The sequence below is a fragment of the Chiloscyllium plagiosum genome, chromosome 30 (assembly GCF_004010195.1).
Source record: "Chiloscyllium plagiosum isolate BGI_BamShark_2017 chromosome 30, ASM401019v2, whole genome shotgun sequence".
Lineage (NCBI taxonomy): Eukaryota > Metazoa > Chordata > Chondrichthyes > Orectolobiformes > Hemiscylliidae > Chiloscyllium > Chiloscyllium plagiosum.
Genome location: NC_057739.1, coordinates 5602203 through 5623381, shown reverse-complemented (window position 1 = coordinate 5623381; position 21179 = coordinate 5602203). Strand labels below are relative to the sequence as shown.

The following is a 21179-nucleotide window of genomic DNA, read 5'->3' as shown; positions in this document are numbered from 1 at the left end:
ACGACTACAACTCCCAGCAAGCCGTGCGCGCTGTTCGATGGGCAGTTTCGCCTCGAGACGAAGAACTGCAACTCCCGGCAGCCAACGCGGCGCGTCCTCAGCCTTTGACCCGGACGCAGTTGGCATCAGCCTAACGATGGTGTAGGAGCTGGTAAGGGCCTTGCGGGGTCGGTTCGGATCGGGGGGTTGGAAGCGTCAGCCCCAGGGGAGAGAGAGAGAGAGAGAGGATCGTCTAAAGCTAGGCCTTGAGTATAGCCGTCGCCTTCCTATCCTTAGCCGGGCCTGAGAATTGCGGGCGTTGTTTGACGGTGAAGTTGGTCAGTGCGGGGAAAGCTTGTACCAGAGGCCGTCAATGAGCCCCAATGTATAGGGGGAGGGAGTTGGGGAGAAGGCTGTGCTGGATCCGAAACCACACAATGCTCTGGTTGTGGTCCAGAGCTTTATTAAGGTTCGGCGTAAATTCCCCTGCTTTTTCCATCAACATTTCTATTTTTGAAGCTCATGACTCCCATGTGCTTTGTTAATCACGCTCTGTGTACCCTGCAACCTTCAAAGTTTGGTGCATGTTGTTCTCTGTCTCTCTGCACGCTGTTTAGGACTGGGAAATTAAGTATACATTGTTTGCCCCAAACCCTTCATCCAAAATGAATGATTTGTTAAATCCCAATCTCTCAGCCAATGTTGTCTGACAGGCAGTTGCAGTCATACACTCCCTACACTGTGGAAGCATTTGGCCCATGGAGTCCACACTGAGCATCCCTACCCGATTCCTGTAACCCTACATTATGCATGGCTCACTCATCTAGCCTGTACATCCCTGGACTCTTTGGGCAATTTTGCATAGCTAATCCACCCAACCTATCTTTGGGCTGTGGGAGAAAACCAGAGCACCCAGAGGGAACCAACACAGACAATGGGAGAATGTGCAAACTCCACACACAGTTGATCAAGTTTGGAATTAAACTTGGGATCCTGGTGCTGTGAGGCAGCAGTGCTAACCATTGAGCTGCTGTGCCAACCTGCGCAGTTGGTAATAGTGGTATCATTAGTCCTCTTTCCAAGTTTGGTATAATTGGTAAATTTTGAAATGTTACTCAATTTCAATAATCAAATAACATCTAAAACTCAACCCATATATCTATAATATATTGACAAGACAATCTTTTGTAAGAAGATAGTTAAGAATAAGATAGATTAGATTACTTGCTGTGGAAACAGGCACTTCGGCCCAACAAGTCCACACCGACCCTCCAAAGAGCAACCCATCCAGACCCATTCCCCTACGTTTACCCCTTTACCTAACACTACGGGCAATTTAGCATGGTCAATTCACCTAACCTCCACATTGTTTGGACTGTGGGAGGAAACCGGAGCACCCGGAGGAAACCTACGCAGACACGGAGAGAATGTGCAAGCTCCACACAGCTAGTTGCCTGAGGCGGGAATTGAACCCGGGTCTTTGGCGCTGTGAGGCAGCGGTGCTAACCATCGTGCCGCCCTTTATTCTCCCCTTTGAGCCCTATTACACTTACTATGCATTTAGATACTTTTAATCAACCTATTCAGACACGTTATGGCTGATTTGTACCTCAATTCCAATAATCTATCTTCATTCCAATTTTCTTGGTACTTAGACAAAATAACAATTTTATCAAGTTTCTAGCTCAATTATCCCAATGTGCATTGGTTTTGATTTGGAGAGATTCTGTTGTCTTTGATTCTCCTGGTTTCCTGCTTGTTCCTTTGAAGATGCAAATCCATGATCCTATACATTGTATCTGCTCCTGGGCTAGAAATCAACTCTCATTCAGTTCTTCCTGATCCAATTTATTTCCCAAGGCATCAAAAGAACAGAATTCCTTTGGGCAACGCCTGAATTTAAGTATGCAGATGCGTATACACACACACAGATTAGAGCTAGAGTCAACAGTCTGCCTTTCTCTGATTAAAATGGTTTGTTAATATTGTGCATTTTCCACATCTTCAGTTTCCTGCTTCATATTACAAGAATGTCTGATGATGATGATGCTCCGTTGCCTAAGAAATCTCGGATATACTATGGAAGTCTTGAAGAGAAGGAGAAAGAAAGGATTTCCAAAGGAGATGGAGGATACCTGGGGAAAGATGCTGTGAAAGCTGGGATAGAAGCTGGACATATTAATGTATCCAGCAGTAAGTGATGATGCTTCAGTTTCTTTTACCTGTATAATTGGATAGTTACTCCATCTAATTGAGTCAGAAAATGTGGAGCTGCTGAAAGATTGCTGAGAATTTTAGAAAGATAGCTGGGAATGATAGCAATAAATAACAGTTTTAGATGATTTTGGGCAGTATTTTAGATGCAAAAGTAACAGAAAGTCTTTAACGTTTGAAACACTTTTGGAAATGGTAACAATTGTAATGAAGACATTTGTGCACAGAAATTTAAATTATGTTCTGGATACAGTTGAGACCAAATAAGTATTGTGCTGTTCTGCCTCATCTTTAGGTACAATGCCAGCACTTTCTGGTGATTGAGAGGAGATAACAGGTTCTGTTGGTATTCCACAAAGGTAGTTGATGAAGATTAGAGCTTGATGCAATCATAGAATCCCAGCAGTATGGAAACAGGCCATTTGGCCTAATCTCTAATCCGATCCTCCAAAGAGTAAACCACCCAAACCCATTCCCCAACCCAATTACTCTACATTTACCTCTAACTAATGCAACTAATTTACACATCCCTGAAACTATTGGCAAATTTGGTATGGCCAGTTCACCCAACCTGCATACCTTTGGATTGTGGGAGGAAACCTGAGCAGCTGGAGGAAACCCAAGCAGACATTTCTGAGCATTTAATTTCAACTTGCACACAAAGATGTCCTCACCCAAGAACCACAGTTTCAATCTGATCCTTCAGTGGGGGATACAGGGAAGTCTCAGTTAATGCCAAATACTGGCAATTAATGAATGTACAATTAACAGATGTTCAAAAGAAAGTGAATTGAAAATATTCTGGCTGTTCAAAGCAACGTTTAATAAATCTCTTACCAGTGTGAAGTTGCTTATATGATATGTTTTGACGGTACTAATCCCTTATCCCACACAACCAGTGAATGGCCTAAATCAAAAAGTACTCTGCAAAACTTTGCATTTCAAAACCTCCTTTCTCTGAGGTTCTTCACAATTTCTTTGCACATGCTTTTCTTTTTCTGAAATGGTTTATGATTTGCATCTACCCGTTTGTTTAGAGATCTATTTTCTTCCATCCAGCATTTGTTTCAAACCAGCAAGGTCAGTTCATAATCTCTCTCTCACCTTTTGTATCCCATTGTGAAGCATTGTCTACACTCTCTGGATGTACCATTTTCAGTAGGCCCAATGTACAGAGTCTCCTTAAATTATTTCACAAAGAGAATTCCATTTCCACAGCCTCCAAACGAACCAGTGCTTAAGCAGCCAGTGTACTTTTACAAACATAAGAACAGGACTAGGCCATTCAGCTCCTTGAGCTTATTTCTCATCCTGAGAGATCATGGCTGATCTGTGTTACCTAACTCCATATACCTGCCTTTGGCCCATACCCTTTAATACCTTTGCTTAACAAAAATGTATCCATCTTTTATTTAAAATGAGCAACTCATCCAACAGCCCTTTTAACAATTCTTTTCAATTTCCGAGCCCCACAAGCAAAAAAACAATGTTTTTCTATTCCTGCCCCTCAGAAATATTAAGAAGTCATATGCTCTGGAATACCCACCAGAAAAGTTAGCATTGCTACATTTTTGTTTCTCTTTATTCATTGACATTGAGGGTGACACTGGTTAGGAAGCATTTATTGCCCATACCTAATTGTTCAGAGGGCATTTAAGAGTCAACTGCATTGCTGTGAGTATGGAGTCCCATGTCAGCCAGACCAGGTAAGGATGGCAGTTTCCTTCCATAAAGGACATGAGTGAACCAAATGGGATTTTCCTGACAATCATTAAACTCTTTCTTCCAGATACTTATTGAATTCAAATTCCACCATCTGCCATGGTGGGATTTGAACCTTGATCCCCAGAATGCTTTCTGGGTCTCAGGATTAACAGTCCAGCAATAATACCACTAGGCTAGTGCCTCCCCAAAATGACTAGTTTCACGTGTTTTGGGTCACCCATGAATGGAGAACGTGAACTTTGGTATGCATTTCGCCTGATTTAATTTTTAAAATGTTTTATTTCCCCTTGAAACATTCTCAACTTCAGGTTGTTCCATCATAGACCCTGACTACAACATGTCAAATGTAGCATCTGGTCAAGTCTCAGGTCCCAACTAACTCAACTGACCAAACAAGCATTGTGGTGTTCTGTCTCATCTTTAGGTATAATCCCAGCACTTTCTGATGGTTGAGAAGAGATAACAGGTTCTGGAAGTAACATCTGAGATAGGAGATAATGTTATCCAAGACTAATTTGCTTAATATATTAAACAATTGCTTAAATTTCAGTACAGGTGAGGAAAGTCAAGAAGTTTTAGCTCCTAATTAATAACTTAGACTTATACCTCAAGATGTCAGGACTTAGGCAACAACTACTACTGTACAAGTTGAACGAAATGATCATTATAAATTGAACATGGTATTTCATAAATACTGTATTCTGCCTTTTATAGGGAAGCACTTAGGTGGTAATATTTTAACATGTAATATTTTAACAATGTGATGAGGACATTGGAATCTGCAAATGGATATAGATATAGTGAATGGTAAAAAGTTGACAGATGGAGTTTAATGTAAGAAAGTGAGAGTTCTTGCACTTTGGCAAGAAGTTTGGTTCCTGTATTTAAGAAAGGATATATTGGCTTTGGATGCAATTCAAAAGAGATTCATTAGACTGATTCCTGGAATGAAGGGGTCTAGTTATCAAAAATGGCTAAACTGTTTTCAAAGAGGGGCTAGATAGATGTTTGAAAAATCAAGGAGTTGAGGGCAGTATGGGGATGACACAAAAAGGAGTTGAGGATCAGCGATGATAGGACAGTCTTGACTCCTCTTGCTTCTTAATGTCTAACTCTTTTAATTTAATCATCCTGTTCAGATGTGTTAGGAAACACCTTCAGGACAGGGGTGACCTGAAGACAAATTTATGGACTGCTACTGTATTGTAAGATTCAAGATCTTTAAGTTCTTTAATTTATAGGATTTTGAGAGTCTTTAGTTTTGTGGGACAAAAACTAGAAGTGCTGCAGCTGTCAAGAATTAACTTTGATTCTCTGTTTTCCACTATTCTCCAAGGTAAAAGATTTCTTGGGGTTCTTCCACCAACATTTTTAAAATCTATTTATTGGATATGGGATTGCTGACTGGGCCAGCATTTATTGCCTATCCTAATTGCCCCTGAGAAGATGGCGGTGAGCTGCTGCCTTGAACCACTACACTCCATGTGCTGTCAACCCACAAAGACATTAGGGAGCGCGAATTCCAGGATTTTGACCCAGGAATACTAATACAGGGTAATATATTTTCCAAGTCAGGATTGTGAGTGGTTTGAAGGGAAACTTCCACGTGGTAGTACCCCCATGTAGTTGCTGCCCTTGTCCTTCCAGAAGAAGATGGATTTGGAAAATGCTGTCTAAAGATCCTTGATGAATTCATTGAATCATCATAGAATCCCTACAGTGTGGAAACAGGCCATTTGGCTCAGCAAGTGCATACCAACCCTCTGAGGAGTAACCTTCCCCCCCCATTCCCATTCCCCTACTCTATTACTGTACATTTACCCCTGACTAATGCACCTAACCTACATAACCCTGACCACTATGGGCAATTTAGCATAACCAATTCACCTAACAAGCACGCAGACAGTCACCCGAGGCTGGAATTGAACCTGGGTCCCTGGTACTGTGAGGCAGCAGTGCTAACCACTGAGTCACTGTGCTGCCCTGTTACTGCAGTTCATTTTGTGGATGGTATCCTGCTACTGGGTATCAGTGGTGGAGGAAATGACTGTTTGTGGATGCAATGCCAGTTAAGCAGGCTGCTTTGTCATGGATGGTGCAGCTACACACATCCAGGCAAATGGGGAGTATTCTATCAAACCACTGACTTGTGCCTTGTAGATAGTAATCAGGCTTTGGGGTGTCAGAAGGTGAGTTATTTGGTCCTAGCCTTAACCTATTCTTGTAGTTGTCATGTTTATATGGATAGACCCGTTAACTTCTCCCCCCCACCCCTAAGACTGTTGGTAGTATTCAGTGATAGTAATGCCATTGAATGTGAAGAAGCAATGATTTGCTTATTGGAGATGGCCATTGCCTGGAACTTGTGTGGTGTGAATGTTACTTCCCGTTTTTCAACCCAAATCTGGATATTGTCCAGGTCCTGTTACATTTGAACATGAATTGCTTCAATATCTGACAATAATGCTAAACATTGTGCAATTATCAATGAACATTCCCACTTCTGACCTTCTGATGGAGGGAAGGTTATTGATAAGGCAGCTGAAGATGGTTGGATCTGGGACACTATCCTGAGCAACTCCTGCAGAGATGTCCTCGAATTGAGATGGCTGACCTTGAACAACCAGAGCCACCTTCCTATATGCCAGATATAGCTCCAACCAGCAGAGAGTTTTCCCCCCGATACTCATTGATATCAGTTTTGCTAGGGTTCCTTGATGTCACAATCTGTCAAATGTGGTCTTGATGTCAAGGGCTGTCACTCTCCCCTAATCCCTGGAATTTAGCTATTTTGTCCATGTTTGAACCACAGATGTAATGAGGTCAGGAGGAGAACCCAAATTGGGAATCACTGTGCAGGTTATTGCTAAGCAGATGCTGCTTGATGGCACTATTGATGGTATCTTCCATGACTTCACTGGGAGTAGACTGATGGTGTGGTATTTGATCAAGTTCAGTTTGTGCTGCCTTTTCTATATAGAACATACCTGGGCACTTTTCCACATGGGGTAGCTTTGGCTAGTTAAGTCCTTCAGTTTTCCTTCAACACCACCTGAATGTGTACTCCCAGCTCAAAAATGGGCCTCACTGCGCTCTTGCTTAATGATTGCAAATCGGAAAACCTGCTTGGTTTCTGATAGTCCTCTACTCCTGGTTCCAGTTCTCTTACACCCTCTGGTAGATTCTCTTCCTAGGTCAGAGTGATTCCCAGGCTGCCTGATTTACATTTACTTTTCAGTTTATTTACACTCTTCTTAAAACAAATGTTTCATTTATCTTAAATTTAAAAGTTTTAATTCCCAGCAAAAGATACTCCTTAATGGACAAATCTTGACTTTAGATATTCACAGTCGAGCGTGTGTTGCTGGGAAATCAGAGCAGGTCAGGCAGCATCCAAGAAGCAGGAGAATTGATGTTTCAGGCATATGCCCTATATCAGAAATCTTTATGCCCGAAGTGTCGATTCTCCTGTCCCTTGGATGCTGTCAGATCTGCTGTGCTTTCCAAGCGACGCACTCTCGACTCTGATCTCCAGCATCTGCAGTCCTCACTTTCTCCTTTAGATCTTCACAGTACAATCTAGATGAAAGCCCAACAAGCCTGTCCCCCAAATGTAAACTCAATCATAATCTTAATTGTATTTCTCATTCCTCAGTAAGAGATTAACATGCATCACAAAGATGCTCAAGAGCTTTATTAACGATAGCAACAAAACCCCTATAACATCTAAATTTAATTAAACGCAACCTATATTCATGAAAACAGTTTGCATTGACTGCTACCGCATCTTAAAGGCATCATTCAGGCCATCATGCATTTATGTAGTTTCCATGTTTTTCCTGCTGTATATGCTGCCCTTTTTGTGGAATATCAGAAAGACATCCCTGTAAAAAAAAAATCACGATGCCGGAATAGCTTGTATATGAATTGACTGCACTCGTGGGCAAAAAGATCTGAAAAGGTTTTTAGGGATAGTTTTCCAGCTGCAGGAGAATCTGTGAGGCATCTTTAGCTAACATATCAATGTACTGATCCAGCAATCCTGAAACTGAATTTCACCAATCATCAGTCCATGTTCTTTATTTCCATGCAATGACTATCTGATTTTCTTCAAAATCTGACCATTCCTTCTTAATGTTCAGTAGATTCATAGAATATAAAACAGTACATCATAATACAAGCCCTTCAGCCTTTGTAGTGCTGATCTTTTATCATATGCTAAGATCAAATTAACCTACGTACCCTTCATTTTACTAGAATCCATGTGCCTATCCAAGAATTGCTTAAATGTTCCTAATGTATCTGACTGTACTACCACTGCTGGCAGTACATTCTGTGCACAAACTACTCTGAGTAAAGACATCTCCCCTAAACCTTCCTGCAATCACCTTAAAATTAAGCCCCCTCATGAAAGACATTTCCATCCTGGGGAAAATAAAAGTCTCTGGCCATCCACTCTATCTAAGCCTCTCATCATCTTGTACACCTCTATCAAGTCACCTCTCGTCCTTCTTTGCTCCAATGAAAAAAGCCCTAGCTCTCTCAACCTTCATAAGACAAGCCCTACATTCCAGGCAGCATCCTGGTAAGTCTCAGCTGCACCATCTCTAAAGTTTCCACATCCTTCCTTTTAATGAGGCGACCAGAACTGAATACAATATTCCAAGTGTGGTTTAACCAGTGCTTTATAGAGCTGCAGCATAATCTCACAGCTCTTAAACTCAGTCCCCAGTTAATGAAAGCCAAAACACCATATGCCTTCTTAACACCCTATCAACTTGGGTGGCAACTATGAGGGATCTACAGATATGGACCCCAAGATCCCTCTGTTCCTCCACACTGCCAAGAATCCTGTCTTTAACCTGTAGTCTGAATTCAAGTTCAAACTTCCAAAATAAATCATTTCACACTTTGCCATTTGAACTCCATCTGCCATTTGTCAGCCTAGCTGTGCATCCTATCAATGTCCCGTTGCAACCTACAACAGCCATCCACACTATCCACAACTCTGCCAACCTTTGTGTCATCGGCAAAGTTACTAACCTATCCTTCCACTTCTTCATTCAAGTCAGAGGTCCCAGAACAGATCCCTGTGGAATGCCACTGGTCACCGAGCTCTAGGCTGAATACTTTCCATCTACAACCTCTCTCGGCCTTCAGTTCTATATCCAGACAGCCAAATTTCCCTGTATCCCATACCTCTTGCTTTCTGAATGAGCCTACCACGGGGAACCTTATCAAATGCCTTGCTAAAATCCATACACACCACATCCACTGTTCTACCTTCATAAATGTGTTTTGTCACATCCTCAAAGAATTCAATAAACCTTGTGAAGAATGACCTGCCCCTGACAAAGCCACGCTGACTATCTCTAATCAAGCTATGCTTTTCCAAATAATCATAAATCCTGTCTTTCAGAATTCTCTCCAATAATTTGCACACCACCAACATAAGACTGACTGGTCTGTAATTCCCAGGGTTATCCCTATTCCCTTTTTTGAACAAGGGAATAACATTTGCCATCTCCCAATCATCTGGACTACTCCAGTGAACAGTGAAGACACAAAGATCATCGCCAAAGGCTCAGCAATCTCTTTCCTTGTTTCCCATAGTAACCTTGGGTATATCGCGTATGGCCCAGGGGACTTATCTATCCTGTTTTCAAAATTTCTAGCACGTCTTCCTTCTTAATATCAACCTGTTCGAGCATATCAGCCTGTTTCACACTGTCTCACATATGACAAGTCCCTCTCACTAGTGAATACTGAAGCAAAGTATTCATTAAAGACTTCCCCTACCACCTCCCACTCCAGGCACAAGTTCCCTCCACTATCACTGATCAGCTCTACCCTCACTCTGACCATCCTCTTGTTCCTCACCTAAGTGTAGATTTTCCTTAATCCTCCTTTTCATGCCCCCTTCTAGCTCTCCTAAGTACGTTCATCAGTTCCTTCCTGGCTACCCTGTAACTGTCTAGAGCCCTGTCTGATCCTTGCTTCCTCAACCTTAAGTAAGCTTTCTTCTTTTTGACTAGATGTTCACATCCCTTGTCACCCAAGGTTCTTTCACTGTGCCTCAGTGGGACAAACCTATCCAGCACTCGCAGCAAGTGCACCCAAAACAATCTCCACATTTCTGTTGTGCATTTCTCTGAGAATGTCTGCTCTCAATTTATGCTCCACAGTTCCTGCCTAATGGCATTGTAATTCCCCCTACTCCAATTAAATACATTCCCATACCGTCTATTCCTATTCCTCTCCTTGACTATTGTTCTATAAGAACTAATACAGCAGCACCTCGACTTACGAACTTAATCCATTCCGGGACCCGGTTCGCGAACCGAAAAGTTCTGTGAACTGAATCAATTTTTCCCATAGTTCGGATAGTGTAAGAATGCTTGGAAGTAGCAACGAACGCTGTTCACAGCGCAAGCGCCAAAGACAAACTGAATGAGATCACGCGGGGCCCGAGAGCTTTTGCGTTCAACAAGCGCGTAGCAAAGCAGAACAATGAAACCACGTGGTCACACACAGGCTTTCTGCGTTCGTACCTTGAGGCAAAATTTTATGTACAATCCTGTTCGTAAACCGATTTGTTTGTGAACGGGTCGTTCGTATATCGAGGCGCTACTGTATATCTCTTAAATAAAACCTTCATCATACCTTGTTTATCCCTTAGCAAGGGCGTAAACCCATGCCCACATATCCATTTGATTCATGTGCTGGAACATTGGAGGGTGTAATCATACTCTACAGATTTACAGTTGCTTCCTGACAGTTTACACTTGTTTTTCCCCCATTTTCTACTCAGCTTTTAGTTTCCATCTTTTTCTTAGATCCCTCCTTTCACCTTTAAGCAATTGTTCTCTGCTACCATGTTATAATACAGAAAACCAGTTAGTGATAAGTAGAACTGGAGCCAATCTTTAAGAATTGTATCAGCATTAACTTACAAACTTACACATTTTAAAAGCATTCTTCAGTAAATGCCCACCACCCTCACCCAACTGTCAGAATAAAAAACAACAGCAGGTTATAGTGCAACAGGTTTATTTAAAGAGCAAAGAAAAATGCAGCACAGTCACAGGCCCTCCGGCCCTTGTGTACAAAAACACTCTACACTTACAGAATCATAACCTTCCATTCCCTTCCTATTCGTGTATTTGTCCAGGTGTGTCTTGAGTGTTCCCTGTGATGTTCATTTGAGAAGAATAAATATTTAACTTTATCCATATTGAATGTACAGACACCCTCAAAGAATGTATGAACACCCCATGGAAGAGCAGCATAGAATATAAACATAGTGTGATGTAAGCTGTGGGATTTTTGTATATATTTTTAATATTATTTGTTATGAGTTTAAATTTCTAGTTTTTGAGTTGTTAACTGGTGGATTATTTGTATGTCTGAAGTTAATTTAAAAAATCACAAGCTTTTGGAGAGCTTCTCCTTCGTCAGTCCCTTCACCTGACGAAGGAGCAGTGCTCTGAAAGCTTCTGATTTTAAATAAACCTGGTGGCGTATAACCTAGTGTCATAACTTCATATCTTGGCCCACCCCAGTACAACACTGGCATCCCCACATCATGGCTTTCATCCAACTAAACATAATTAATATACAATTAACAGCCAACTCTTCTTAAATAGGATTGTTGGATTTTTTTTCATCCATTTGAAGCAAATGAGGACTTCAGTTTAACACCTTAGCCAAGTTACAGTGACAGTACAACATTGTTGCTATTGTGCTGCAAAGTCAGTTTAGCCTTTCGAGTAGGACTGAAACCATCGACCTGATTCACAGGTGAGCATGCTTCCAACTCAGTGAGGAAAAACCAAATGATGTGGAAGAGCAGAGGCATTTGGTATCCAGATTCAAAAGATTTATTTTTAAAAAAACGTTTCCGTTGGATAGTGGTGTAAATAGCCAATGGGATGCTAGATTTTATGAAGAAATACAAACTTTTAAGTCGTGTTATTGAATATGTAAAATCCTAGTAAAATTGCAAAGAGCTCTCTGCTATTTATGACTTCACAGCAATAGAAGGATATGGGAATAATAGTGAGGGAATAGCGTAGATTTCCTCAGAAAATATTTCACAAGAAATAGGGTTGGCTTGGTTGGAAATCAGCAGATCAGGGTCTTATTTAAAAGGGATATTGAAAATTCTGATAGAATGGGACTTAGGAGGTGAAAACAAACTTCTTCCAATGATTGAGAAATCTAGAACAAGAGGGGATAAACACAAAACTAGGACTGCGATAAACCTTTTTTCACAGAGATTGAGAGCATGTTGAATGTAATACCGGATTGAAACAGAGGTCAGCTCAGCATTTAAGAATGAGTTGAATGTAATCAAAAAGGAAGGCTGATAAAGAAACATTGGGTTAGGCGGGGCATTTAGGACGAGGACTTCTGCTCATGAGAAGTATAAATGCCAACAGAACCAGGTTTGAGGTGAATGAGTTCTTTCTAAACTAATACAACTGTTTCCATTGATCAGAGTTAGAGTAGGGAGGGTGAGTAGGCAGTGGTCAGTGTTGTGTGTAATTCCAATCCTCTCTTCTGCAGATGAGTTCTATGAGGTCGAAGACCACGTCAGTGAGAGGCAAGCAGAGGTGCTGGCAGAGTTCGAACGCAGAAAACGAGCGCGGCAGATTAATGTTTCAACAGATGACGCAGAAGTGAAGGCCTGCCTACGAGCACTTGGAGAACCAATCACTCTTTTTGGGGAAGGACCAGCTGAGCGACGAGAGAGGTGATATTTAAATAGCTCTGCTGTGAACAAAAGCAGTCCTGGTATGGTGTGAATTGACTGTGTCATGTGGTGTTTGGCTTTGAGGAGCATTGATATTTACAGCTGGCTGAGAGTATTAGTGGGAGCCTTGGCTTTGAGGATCATAGAATTCATAAAATCCCTACAGTTGGCCCAACAAGTCCACACCGTCCCTCCGAAGAGTACCCCACCCAGATCCATTCCCCTACCCTATTACTTTACATTTCCCCTGACTAATGCACCTAACCTACACATCCCTGGACACTGTGGGCAATTTAGCATGGCCAATTCACCTAACCTGCACATCTTTGGACTGTGGGAGGAAACCCACACAGATACAGGGAGAATGTGCAAACTCCACATACACAGTCGCCTGTGGCTATAATCGAACCCAGGTCTTTTGGCACTGTGAGGCAACAGTACTGAGCTACCGTGATCAGTGGTCAGGGTATTGACTGAGGAATTGTCTGATGGGTTTGGCTGTGGTGAGCAACTTGGGGATCATGGGTAGTCTGGTGAGGTTGGCTGAGAAACATAGAAACAGGAGTGGGCCATTCAGCCCATTGAGCCTGCTCATCCATTCAGTTAGATCATGGGCTGGTTATCTACCTTAACATCACTTCCCTGCACATCTCCATATCTCTTAATGTCATTGTTTGCCAAAAAAATCTCTCAGTTTCTGTCTTGAATCTCCTCAATGATTAAGCTTCCACAAACCTTTGTAATGGAAATTTCCAAAGATTCACTACCATCTAAGTGAAAAAATGCCTCCTCGTATGAATTTTAAATGACCACCTTTTATCCTGAGACTATATCCCTGTTTGTAAACTCACCAGGCAGGGGAAACGTGTCTACTTCCATCCTGTGAAAATGTTGTCAGTTTCAATAGAATTACCGCTTGTCTTTTTTAAACTGTAGAGCATGCAGATGTAGTTTCCGTAATCTCTCGTCAAAAGACAATACCCCATCTCAATGATTAATCTAGTCATCTCCCATTGTGCTTGCTCTAATGGTCATATCCTTCCTTAAATAAGAATGCCAACCTGTACACATTACTCCAGATGTTGTCTCACCAAGATTCTATTCAACTGCAGCAAGATGTCTCCTGTTTTCATATCCCCTTGGGATTAAAAAAAATAAATTAGTTGATAATCAACCAGTTCAGGTTAGTTGTGATATATATCTGTAGCAGGTGGGATTTGATCCTGGGCCTTCTGACCCTGAGTTAGGGATACTACCACTGCACCACAGGACTCTATTCACTTACAATGAATACCATCATTCCATTTGCTGCCTTAATTGCTTGCTGTAGTTGCATCCTCCCTTTTAGCAACTCATGACCACAGAAATCCAAGTTTCTTTGGACACCTGTATTTCCCAACCTCTTGCCATTTAAGAAATATTCTTCTGTTTTTCTATCGAAGTGAGTAACTTTACCCTCGCCTTTGTGTTGTATTCCATTTGGCATATTCTTGCCCATTCACTTAACCTCTCCCAGTTTGCTTGAAGCCCCCTTCTTCCTCACAACTTGCAGTTTTGTGTCATCAGCAAATTTGCAAATAATGTTGATCCCCCATCCAAATTCTTTATATAGATTGTGAACTGCTGTGGTCCCAACTCTGATTCTTGCTGTACCCCACAGCTAACCGCCTTCTATCCTGAGAATGACCTATTTATTCCGATTCTCTGCTTTCTAACTGTTAACCAGTGCTGAATCCATAATAGTAAATTCGTTCCTTAACTACAGTATAAGGAATGGTAGTTTGAGGCCAATCAGAGGCCATAGATTCAAAGTAATTGATAAAATAAGTAAAAATGGTATGAGAGGAAACCTTTTCCACAGCAGGTGGATAAGGTATGGGAATGCACTACTTGAGAGAGTGGTGGAGTTAAGATTAGTTGAAACATTTCGAAGAGAATTAGACAGTTTTCTGAAAAGGGAGTGAGTGCAGGGTTATGGGGAGTAGATTGGAGTTTGGAATTCTAAATTCTTCATTCTTAGAACCAGTGCAGACACAATGGGCCGAATGGCTCTTCTACACTGTAAGGAAAGGTAACCTGGTGATTTATGGTTGACCTGGTGGATTTGGCTCAACGGGATAGTAGTGTCCCTACCTCTGGGCCAGAAAGTTTGGGTTTACATCCCACGTCTTCCAGAGGTGTGTCATAACATCTCTGAACAGGTTGATTAAAAATATCCACATGTACATGCAGGGTAAACAGCATTTTGGAGGCTATTGTTTCTCTAATCAGCCAATCACTGCACAGCATCCACTTCCCAGATGCTGAACGTCCCTATATCCTTTCTTTGGACTGGGAATCCCATTTCTGAGCACAAGAGGGTGCTATTTGTCTAAAATCTGAATAAGAAAACAATCACAATACTTACAGTTAAAAAACAATTGTACTTTTAAAAAAATCCAAATGGGAACCATTTTATTTGACCATCTGATCAAAGGTGAGGTTTATCGATGTTCCTTCAAAGACAGTTGTCTCTCCTGCACATTCTGGGAGTAATATAAGATCTTAAATTCACTCATCTTTTCTCTTTACTGGTGATGACTGCTATTTATATTGTAGACTTCAGTATTTTTGAGCATTAGTCCTTACATCTTGCTCAGTCCAATAGATCCTCCTGCCCCCTTTCCTGTTTTCTCTCCTTCTCACCCTGTCCCCATCTGCCATTCTACTGCCCTCAAATGCACTTATTCACACAGTGATCGCCACATAATACAAGCTAATACTCAAATTCTGCAGATGGCGCAGTCAGAATTGAGTTCATTTGGAGCTTTCTTCTTTGGTTTTCTTATGACTTTTTATTCCCATCAAAGAGAGTCTGATTCTGAGATTGAAGATGTGTTGACTGTTGAAGGAGATATACCATAGATATCCTGTTGGAGGTGTGCTGTCGGCCTACAGACTGCTGAGTTGTGCATTATTTTTCCAGGTTACGCAACATACTATCTGTGGTGGGTGCTGACGCTTTGAAGAAAACAGAAAAGACAGAGGATGCAAAGAAAAGCCGACAGGAGGTATGGCACGCAAAATTGTTTGTGGTGTATTAGCAATGCATCTAAGTCATTGTCACAGGAGAATTTGATAGCAGGTGATAACCCCCTGACCCCAGGTGGGAAATCATAGCTGAGCCATTTGGCTAACCTGTAACACTAATCTGATATTTCTTTATGCCCAGCATCAGCAAACCTGGTATCACGAGGGCCCCAGTACCTTAAAGACCGCTCGTGTCTACATTGCCCGCTTTTCTCTGCCAAGGTCAGTTTCATCACACTGGCTGCTCTCTGAAATCGGGTAGGAATATGGAGGATCTCTAATTTGTTTTTCAAGAGTTGGGCAACCTGCGAATGAACATTTTGGGTCATTTGAATTTGCTTCTGTCCTAACAGAGATTGTACTTAACAGTAAGATTAAATAATTTTCGAAATGTTGAGATTTTGATTTATATCTGTAAATCAAGCACAGATTTTGAGTGGTTTATATACTGGTAGTGATGGTGTAAGAGCTGCAGTAAGTCAGCACAGAGAATGGTGAAGAAAATCACATAGGCAAGGGAATGAGGCAGATACAATAGCTGTACCACCCAGAGGCTATGCTAAGTATTGCATGTACAATTTCTCTGTAGCTTGGTGCCCATAATCCCCCAACAAGCTTGGTTCATAGTGGAATGTGTGTTGGACAAACCTTACGAGAGAGTTGGGAGTGTTGCCAACTCCCCACCCCTACCCCAGCAACTCCCTCCCACTTCCCTGCTACAAACCAACCCCATAAACCAAAAGGCAAATTCAACAGGAACCTGTGAATTTCCCTGATAGAATGACTAGGGTTAGGATCCAGTTGATGTGACGGGATGTAGTGCTGGTTTGCATTTATTTTGTTAAGATCATTTTTATTCTATTAGTGTGAGGTTGCATAATTGATGTGAGACTATGTATTCCACAATGCATCTAATACACCATATAGTGTTAACATCATCTTACTGAGTCAGTGCATCGAAACACTACAGCATTGGCACTATCTTACTGGATAAGTGTGTTTGAAAACATTGTACATCATTAACACCATCTTACTGCGTCAGTGTGTCTAAAACGCTGTCTACCATGCTAACCTAGTCTTACTGGTCAGCAGATAAAACTGAACAGCATCACTGTACTAGGACATTGTATAAAATGCATTGTGTTTGCTGGATGTGATTGTTTGACTGAGTTTTCTATTCTTTCTTAGAGCTGTGAAGCGACTGGAGGAAGCCCGGGCAAACAAGGAGATTCCAGAGGCTTCACGAACTGCGCGACAGCAAGAGCTCCACAAAAGCTTACGGGTAAGTAGAAATAAGTTGAACAGTTGAGGATCAGGAGCTAAATATATATCTGATGTGAAGAGCAGATTACAACCATTTCTGAGTTGTTATTGGGTACGAGGAGAAATGTCAGTAATGTGTTATTCTTTATGTGGGAGCATAGAGTGGGCTAGAGTCATTGAAGTTTTACAGCACCGAAAGAGGCCCTTTGGCCCCTCGCATCCACAGCAGAAGTCAAATATCCATCTATTTAATACTAAATAATTATAAATGGAAGAAAATATTGCTTTTTCCAAGCTCTGATATCTCATTTCCCTTAAACCCATTTTTAAGAAAAATGAACAATCTTTGTAATGAAGCCATATTATATTTCACTAAACTTTGAATCTAATTGTTATTATCTATCAAGGTGACAGATGTCAGTGCTAGGGATGGGCATATATGTGACCTCTGTCACCTTGTACCACTGCCAAGCTGTCTTGTGTTAGGTGTAAAGCTGTTTATGATATCCACAGCCATTACAAAGTAATGATTCTTCTACTGTCCATCTCATAAGTATTGCTTAGGAACAGCTCCCTCTATGTTTCTGTTATGTTCTGTTCCAATGTGCCGTGATGGCATTTTAATATTGCTGGCCTCTCCCAGTGCACTTTTAACAAGGAACTCTTATAGCTTAAAGAAACTAAAGCCTTTAATTCTGTTGATCCAGTTAGGATCAGAGATATCAGAAGTAAGAGTGTCATACTGAAAACAGTTACAGTACATAACCTCTAGCATGGCCCTAATTAAACTGGTACTTCAGATTTAAATTTCTGTTTGGCTGGATGATTAGAATCCAGTATTGGACTTTGTGTCACTGTTAACTTTTGCATTTCCCCTTTTGTGTTTATACTACCTCATTGTTTTGTAAACATGGTACAGTTTAAATGCAAATTCTGTTTGTTTACCTAAGAGGACCATCCACACGCCCAGATATGCACACACCCCAGTTCTCACTCTGTTCTCATTGCAGGCCTTAAATAATTTCTGCAGCCAGATTGGTGATGACCGACCCATCTCCTACTGCCAGTTCAGCCCCAACTCCAAGCTCCTAGTTACAGCTTCTTGGTAAGACACAAGGGCATCAAAGCCGTGTAATAATATTCATTGGGGCTCATAAGTAGGTCAGTGGGTGGCAGGGCATGTCACGGAGCCATATAGATGACACATGTTCCTGTTTCAAATCTTGGTTTTTACTGAGTTAGTTGATTCCACCCAGTCAGAGCAGTGACACTGAAACTGTTTCTAGACCTAGGGGTGAGCATCATAAAATGAGTCAAGGCTCCTCGGGTGATTCATTGACATTGTTGGAAAATGCTGCGAGTGGATGGCAATGGGCTCAAGATCTGAACCTTGCTGCAATATTTTGCATGGTCACATAGTTTGTTCTGAATGTCCAGTTCTCACAGAAGGTAAGAGGGGACCAATAGTGGTTCACATGTAAAATGTGACTACTTGATTGAGGTGCCTAAGGCTTGCCTGTGTCCAATGCAGTTCACTATATTTGGCAAGGTCGGAAACTACTGAAGGAAAGGAACAATCGGTGACTTACAATAGTCTTACACTTTGTTCTCCTGTTTATTAATCTTGGGCCTGAGTTAGAAGGTCAGTGGTTCAAGACCCACTCCTTCAAAGCCTTTAGCACAATTATCAAGATTGTGTAGTTCAGAGGAGAGTGTTGCACTGTTGGAAATGTGGTTTTTGGGATGAGGCATTAAACCGAGGCCTTATTTGCTATCTAAATTTGCTCGAAATTATCTCCCTCCTACATGGACCTGGTATATTGATGCCTGACCAGATCGATGCAATGCATTTAATGCTACTGACTTGCAATATGGTGATTTTCTGCAAGTTCCAATTTCTATCTTTTATAGTCTTGGTTCACGAGTGTAGAAGTATGGGAGACAACAACAGTGTGACACTGGCTGCATTGAGGTCTCTTTGGAGAGGTTCCTCTTTTCCTTTCATCACTCCACAAAGAGAAGAGCTCGGAGCATGTTCCCTAGCACAGCTACATACAGAACTGGTCATTCAGACCTGGAAGATTTATTCAAATCCCACGTCAGAAATTGTGAAAACCTGTAATAATAAGGTAGTATTAGTAGTGGATCTACTGGATAGTTATAGAAAGTCAAACTTGTGGAGAACAGGATGTCGTTCTTACCTGGTCTGGTTTATGTGTGACTCCAGTTAACTCCTGACTGCCCTCTGAAATGGCCACTCCAATGTATTAAAACCACCACTAATTGCTATGATCTGCAAGGACTTGAATAATTCTATGAGCCAGTTAACATTTTCTCAAGGGCGTTTAGGTATAGTTAGTGAATATATATGGAGACCCAGTGACGTGCTTGCTTCTCTCTCTGGTCGTGAGGAATGGATAATCTACAGAATGGTTTTCCTGCTCAAAATAAAAACAAAAGCTGAGCTAATCCTTCCTAGTATTGCTAGTATTGTAGAATCTTGGTATTATTTGGGCAGTCCAAATGTTTGTGACATTATTATAGCAAAATGGAGAAGGAAAAGGATAGACAGGATGCAAAGGTTAAAGTTCTAAATTGCAGGAAAGTCCATTTTGACGGTATTAGGCAAGAATTTTCAGAAGTTGATTGGGTGTAGATGTTCATGGTAAAGGGATGGCTGGAAAATGGGAAACCTTCAGAAATGGGACGACGAGCGTCCGGAGGCTGTATGTTCCTGTTCAGATGAAAGGCAAGGCAGGTAGGTGTAGGGAATGCTGGATGACTACAGAAATTGAGATTTTGGTCAAGAAAAAGAAGGAAGCATATGTCAGGTATAGACAGCAGAGATTGAGTGAATCCTTAGAAGAGCATAAAGGCAAGAGGGAAATCAGGAGGGCAAAAGGGGGACATGAGATAGCTTTAGCACATAGTATTTAGGAGAATCCAAAGGGATTTTATAAATACATTAAGGACAAGAGAGTAACTAGGTAGAGAATAGGGCCCCTCCAAAGATCAGCCAATGTGTGGAACAGCAGGAGTTGGGCGAGATACTAAATGAGTATTTTGTATCAGTGTTTACTATGGAGAATAGATGGTGACATTTCAATTCCTGCCCCGGGCAACTGTCTGTGTGGAGTTTGCACATTCTTCCTATGTCTGCGCGGGTTTCCTCCCACAGTCCAAAGATGTGAAGGTTAGATGAATTGGGCATGCTAAGTTGCCTGTAGTGTTAGGTGGATTAATCAGGGGTAAATATTAGGTGGGGGAGGGGTTTCTCTTCGGAGGGTCGGTGTGGACTTGTTGGGTTGTAGAGCCTGTTTCCACACTGTAGGTAGTCTAATCTAATTGAGGAAAAATCTTGAAAAATGTCCATATTACAGAGGAGGAGGTGCTGCATGTCTTAAAACACATAAGTGGATAAATCCGCAAGACCTAATCAGGTGTACCCCAGAACTCTGTGGGAATGTAAACAAGTGATTGCTGGGTCCTTTGCTGAAATATTTGGATCATTGATAGTCACAGGTGAGGTGCATGAAGACTGGAGGTTGGCTAACGTTGTGCAACTATTTAAGAAAGGTGATGAGGAAAAGCCAGGGAACTATCGACCGATCAGCCAAACATCGGTGGTGGTAGGCAGGTTGTTGGAGGAATTCCTGAGGGACAGGATTTACATGTATTTGGAAAGGTAAGGACTGATTAGGGATAGTCAACATGGCTTTATGCATGGGAACTCATGTCTCATGAGCTTGATTGAGTTTTTTGAAGAAGGAACAAAGAGGATTGATGAGGGCAGAATGGTGGACATGATCTATATGGACTTCATTAAGGCGTTCGACAAGGTTCCTCATGGGAGACTGGTTAGCAAAGTTGGATTTCATGGAATACAGGATGAATTAGCCAATTGGATACAGAACTAGCTTGAAGGTAGAAGACAGAGGGTGGTGGAGGAGGGTTGCTTTTCAGACTGGATGCCTGTGACCAGTGGTGTGCCACAAGGATCAGTGCTGGGTCAATTATTTTTTGTCATTTATATAAATGATTTGGATGTGAACATAGGAGATATAGTTAGTAAGTTTGCAGATGACACCAAAATTGGAGGTATAGTGGACAGCAAAGAAGCTTACTTCCGATTACAACGATCTAGATCAGATGGGCCAAGGAATGGCAGTTGAGT

The 21179-nt window shown here is 41.6% G+C and overlaps 1 protein-coding gene across 2 annotated transcripts in view; it reads left to right on the top strand.

Annotated features, from left to right (window-relative positions):
- The first annotated feature begins 71 nt into the window (after positions 1–71).
- prpf4 (PRP4 pre-mRNA processing factor 4 homolog (yeast)) overlaps positions 72–21179 on the top strand; it is a 42261-nt gene continuing 21153 nt past the window's right edge. The window contains exons 1-7 of one of the 2 annotated variants that reach the window (XM_043719868.1): positions 72–151; positions 1988–2172; positions 12487–12673; positions 15639–15723; positions 15885–15964; positions 16931–17024; positions 18016–18110. In XM_043719868.1, the coding sequence (XP_043575803.1) occupies positions 2010–2172; positions 12487–12673; positions 15639–15723; positions 15885–15964; positions 16931–17024; positions 18016–18110 (704 nt within the window). In that variant the 5' untranslated portion in view covers positions 72–151; positions 1988–2009. Of the gene's footprint in view, positions 152–401; positions 449–1987; positions 2173–12486; positions 12674–15638; positions 15724–15884; positions 15965–16930; positions 17025–18015; positions 18111–21179 lie in introns of those variants that run through there. The other variant, XM_043719867.1, reaches the window with a different exon arrangement.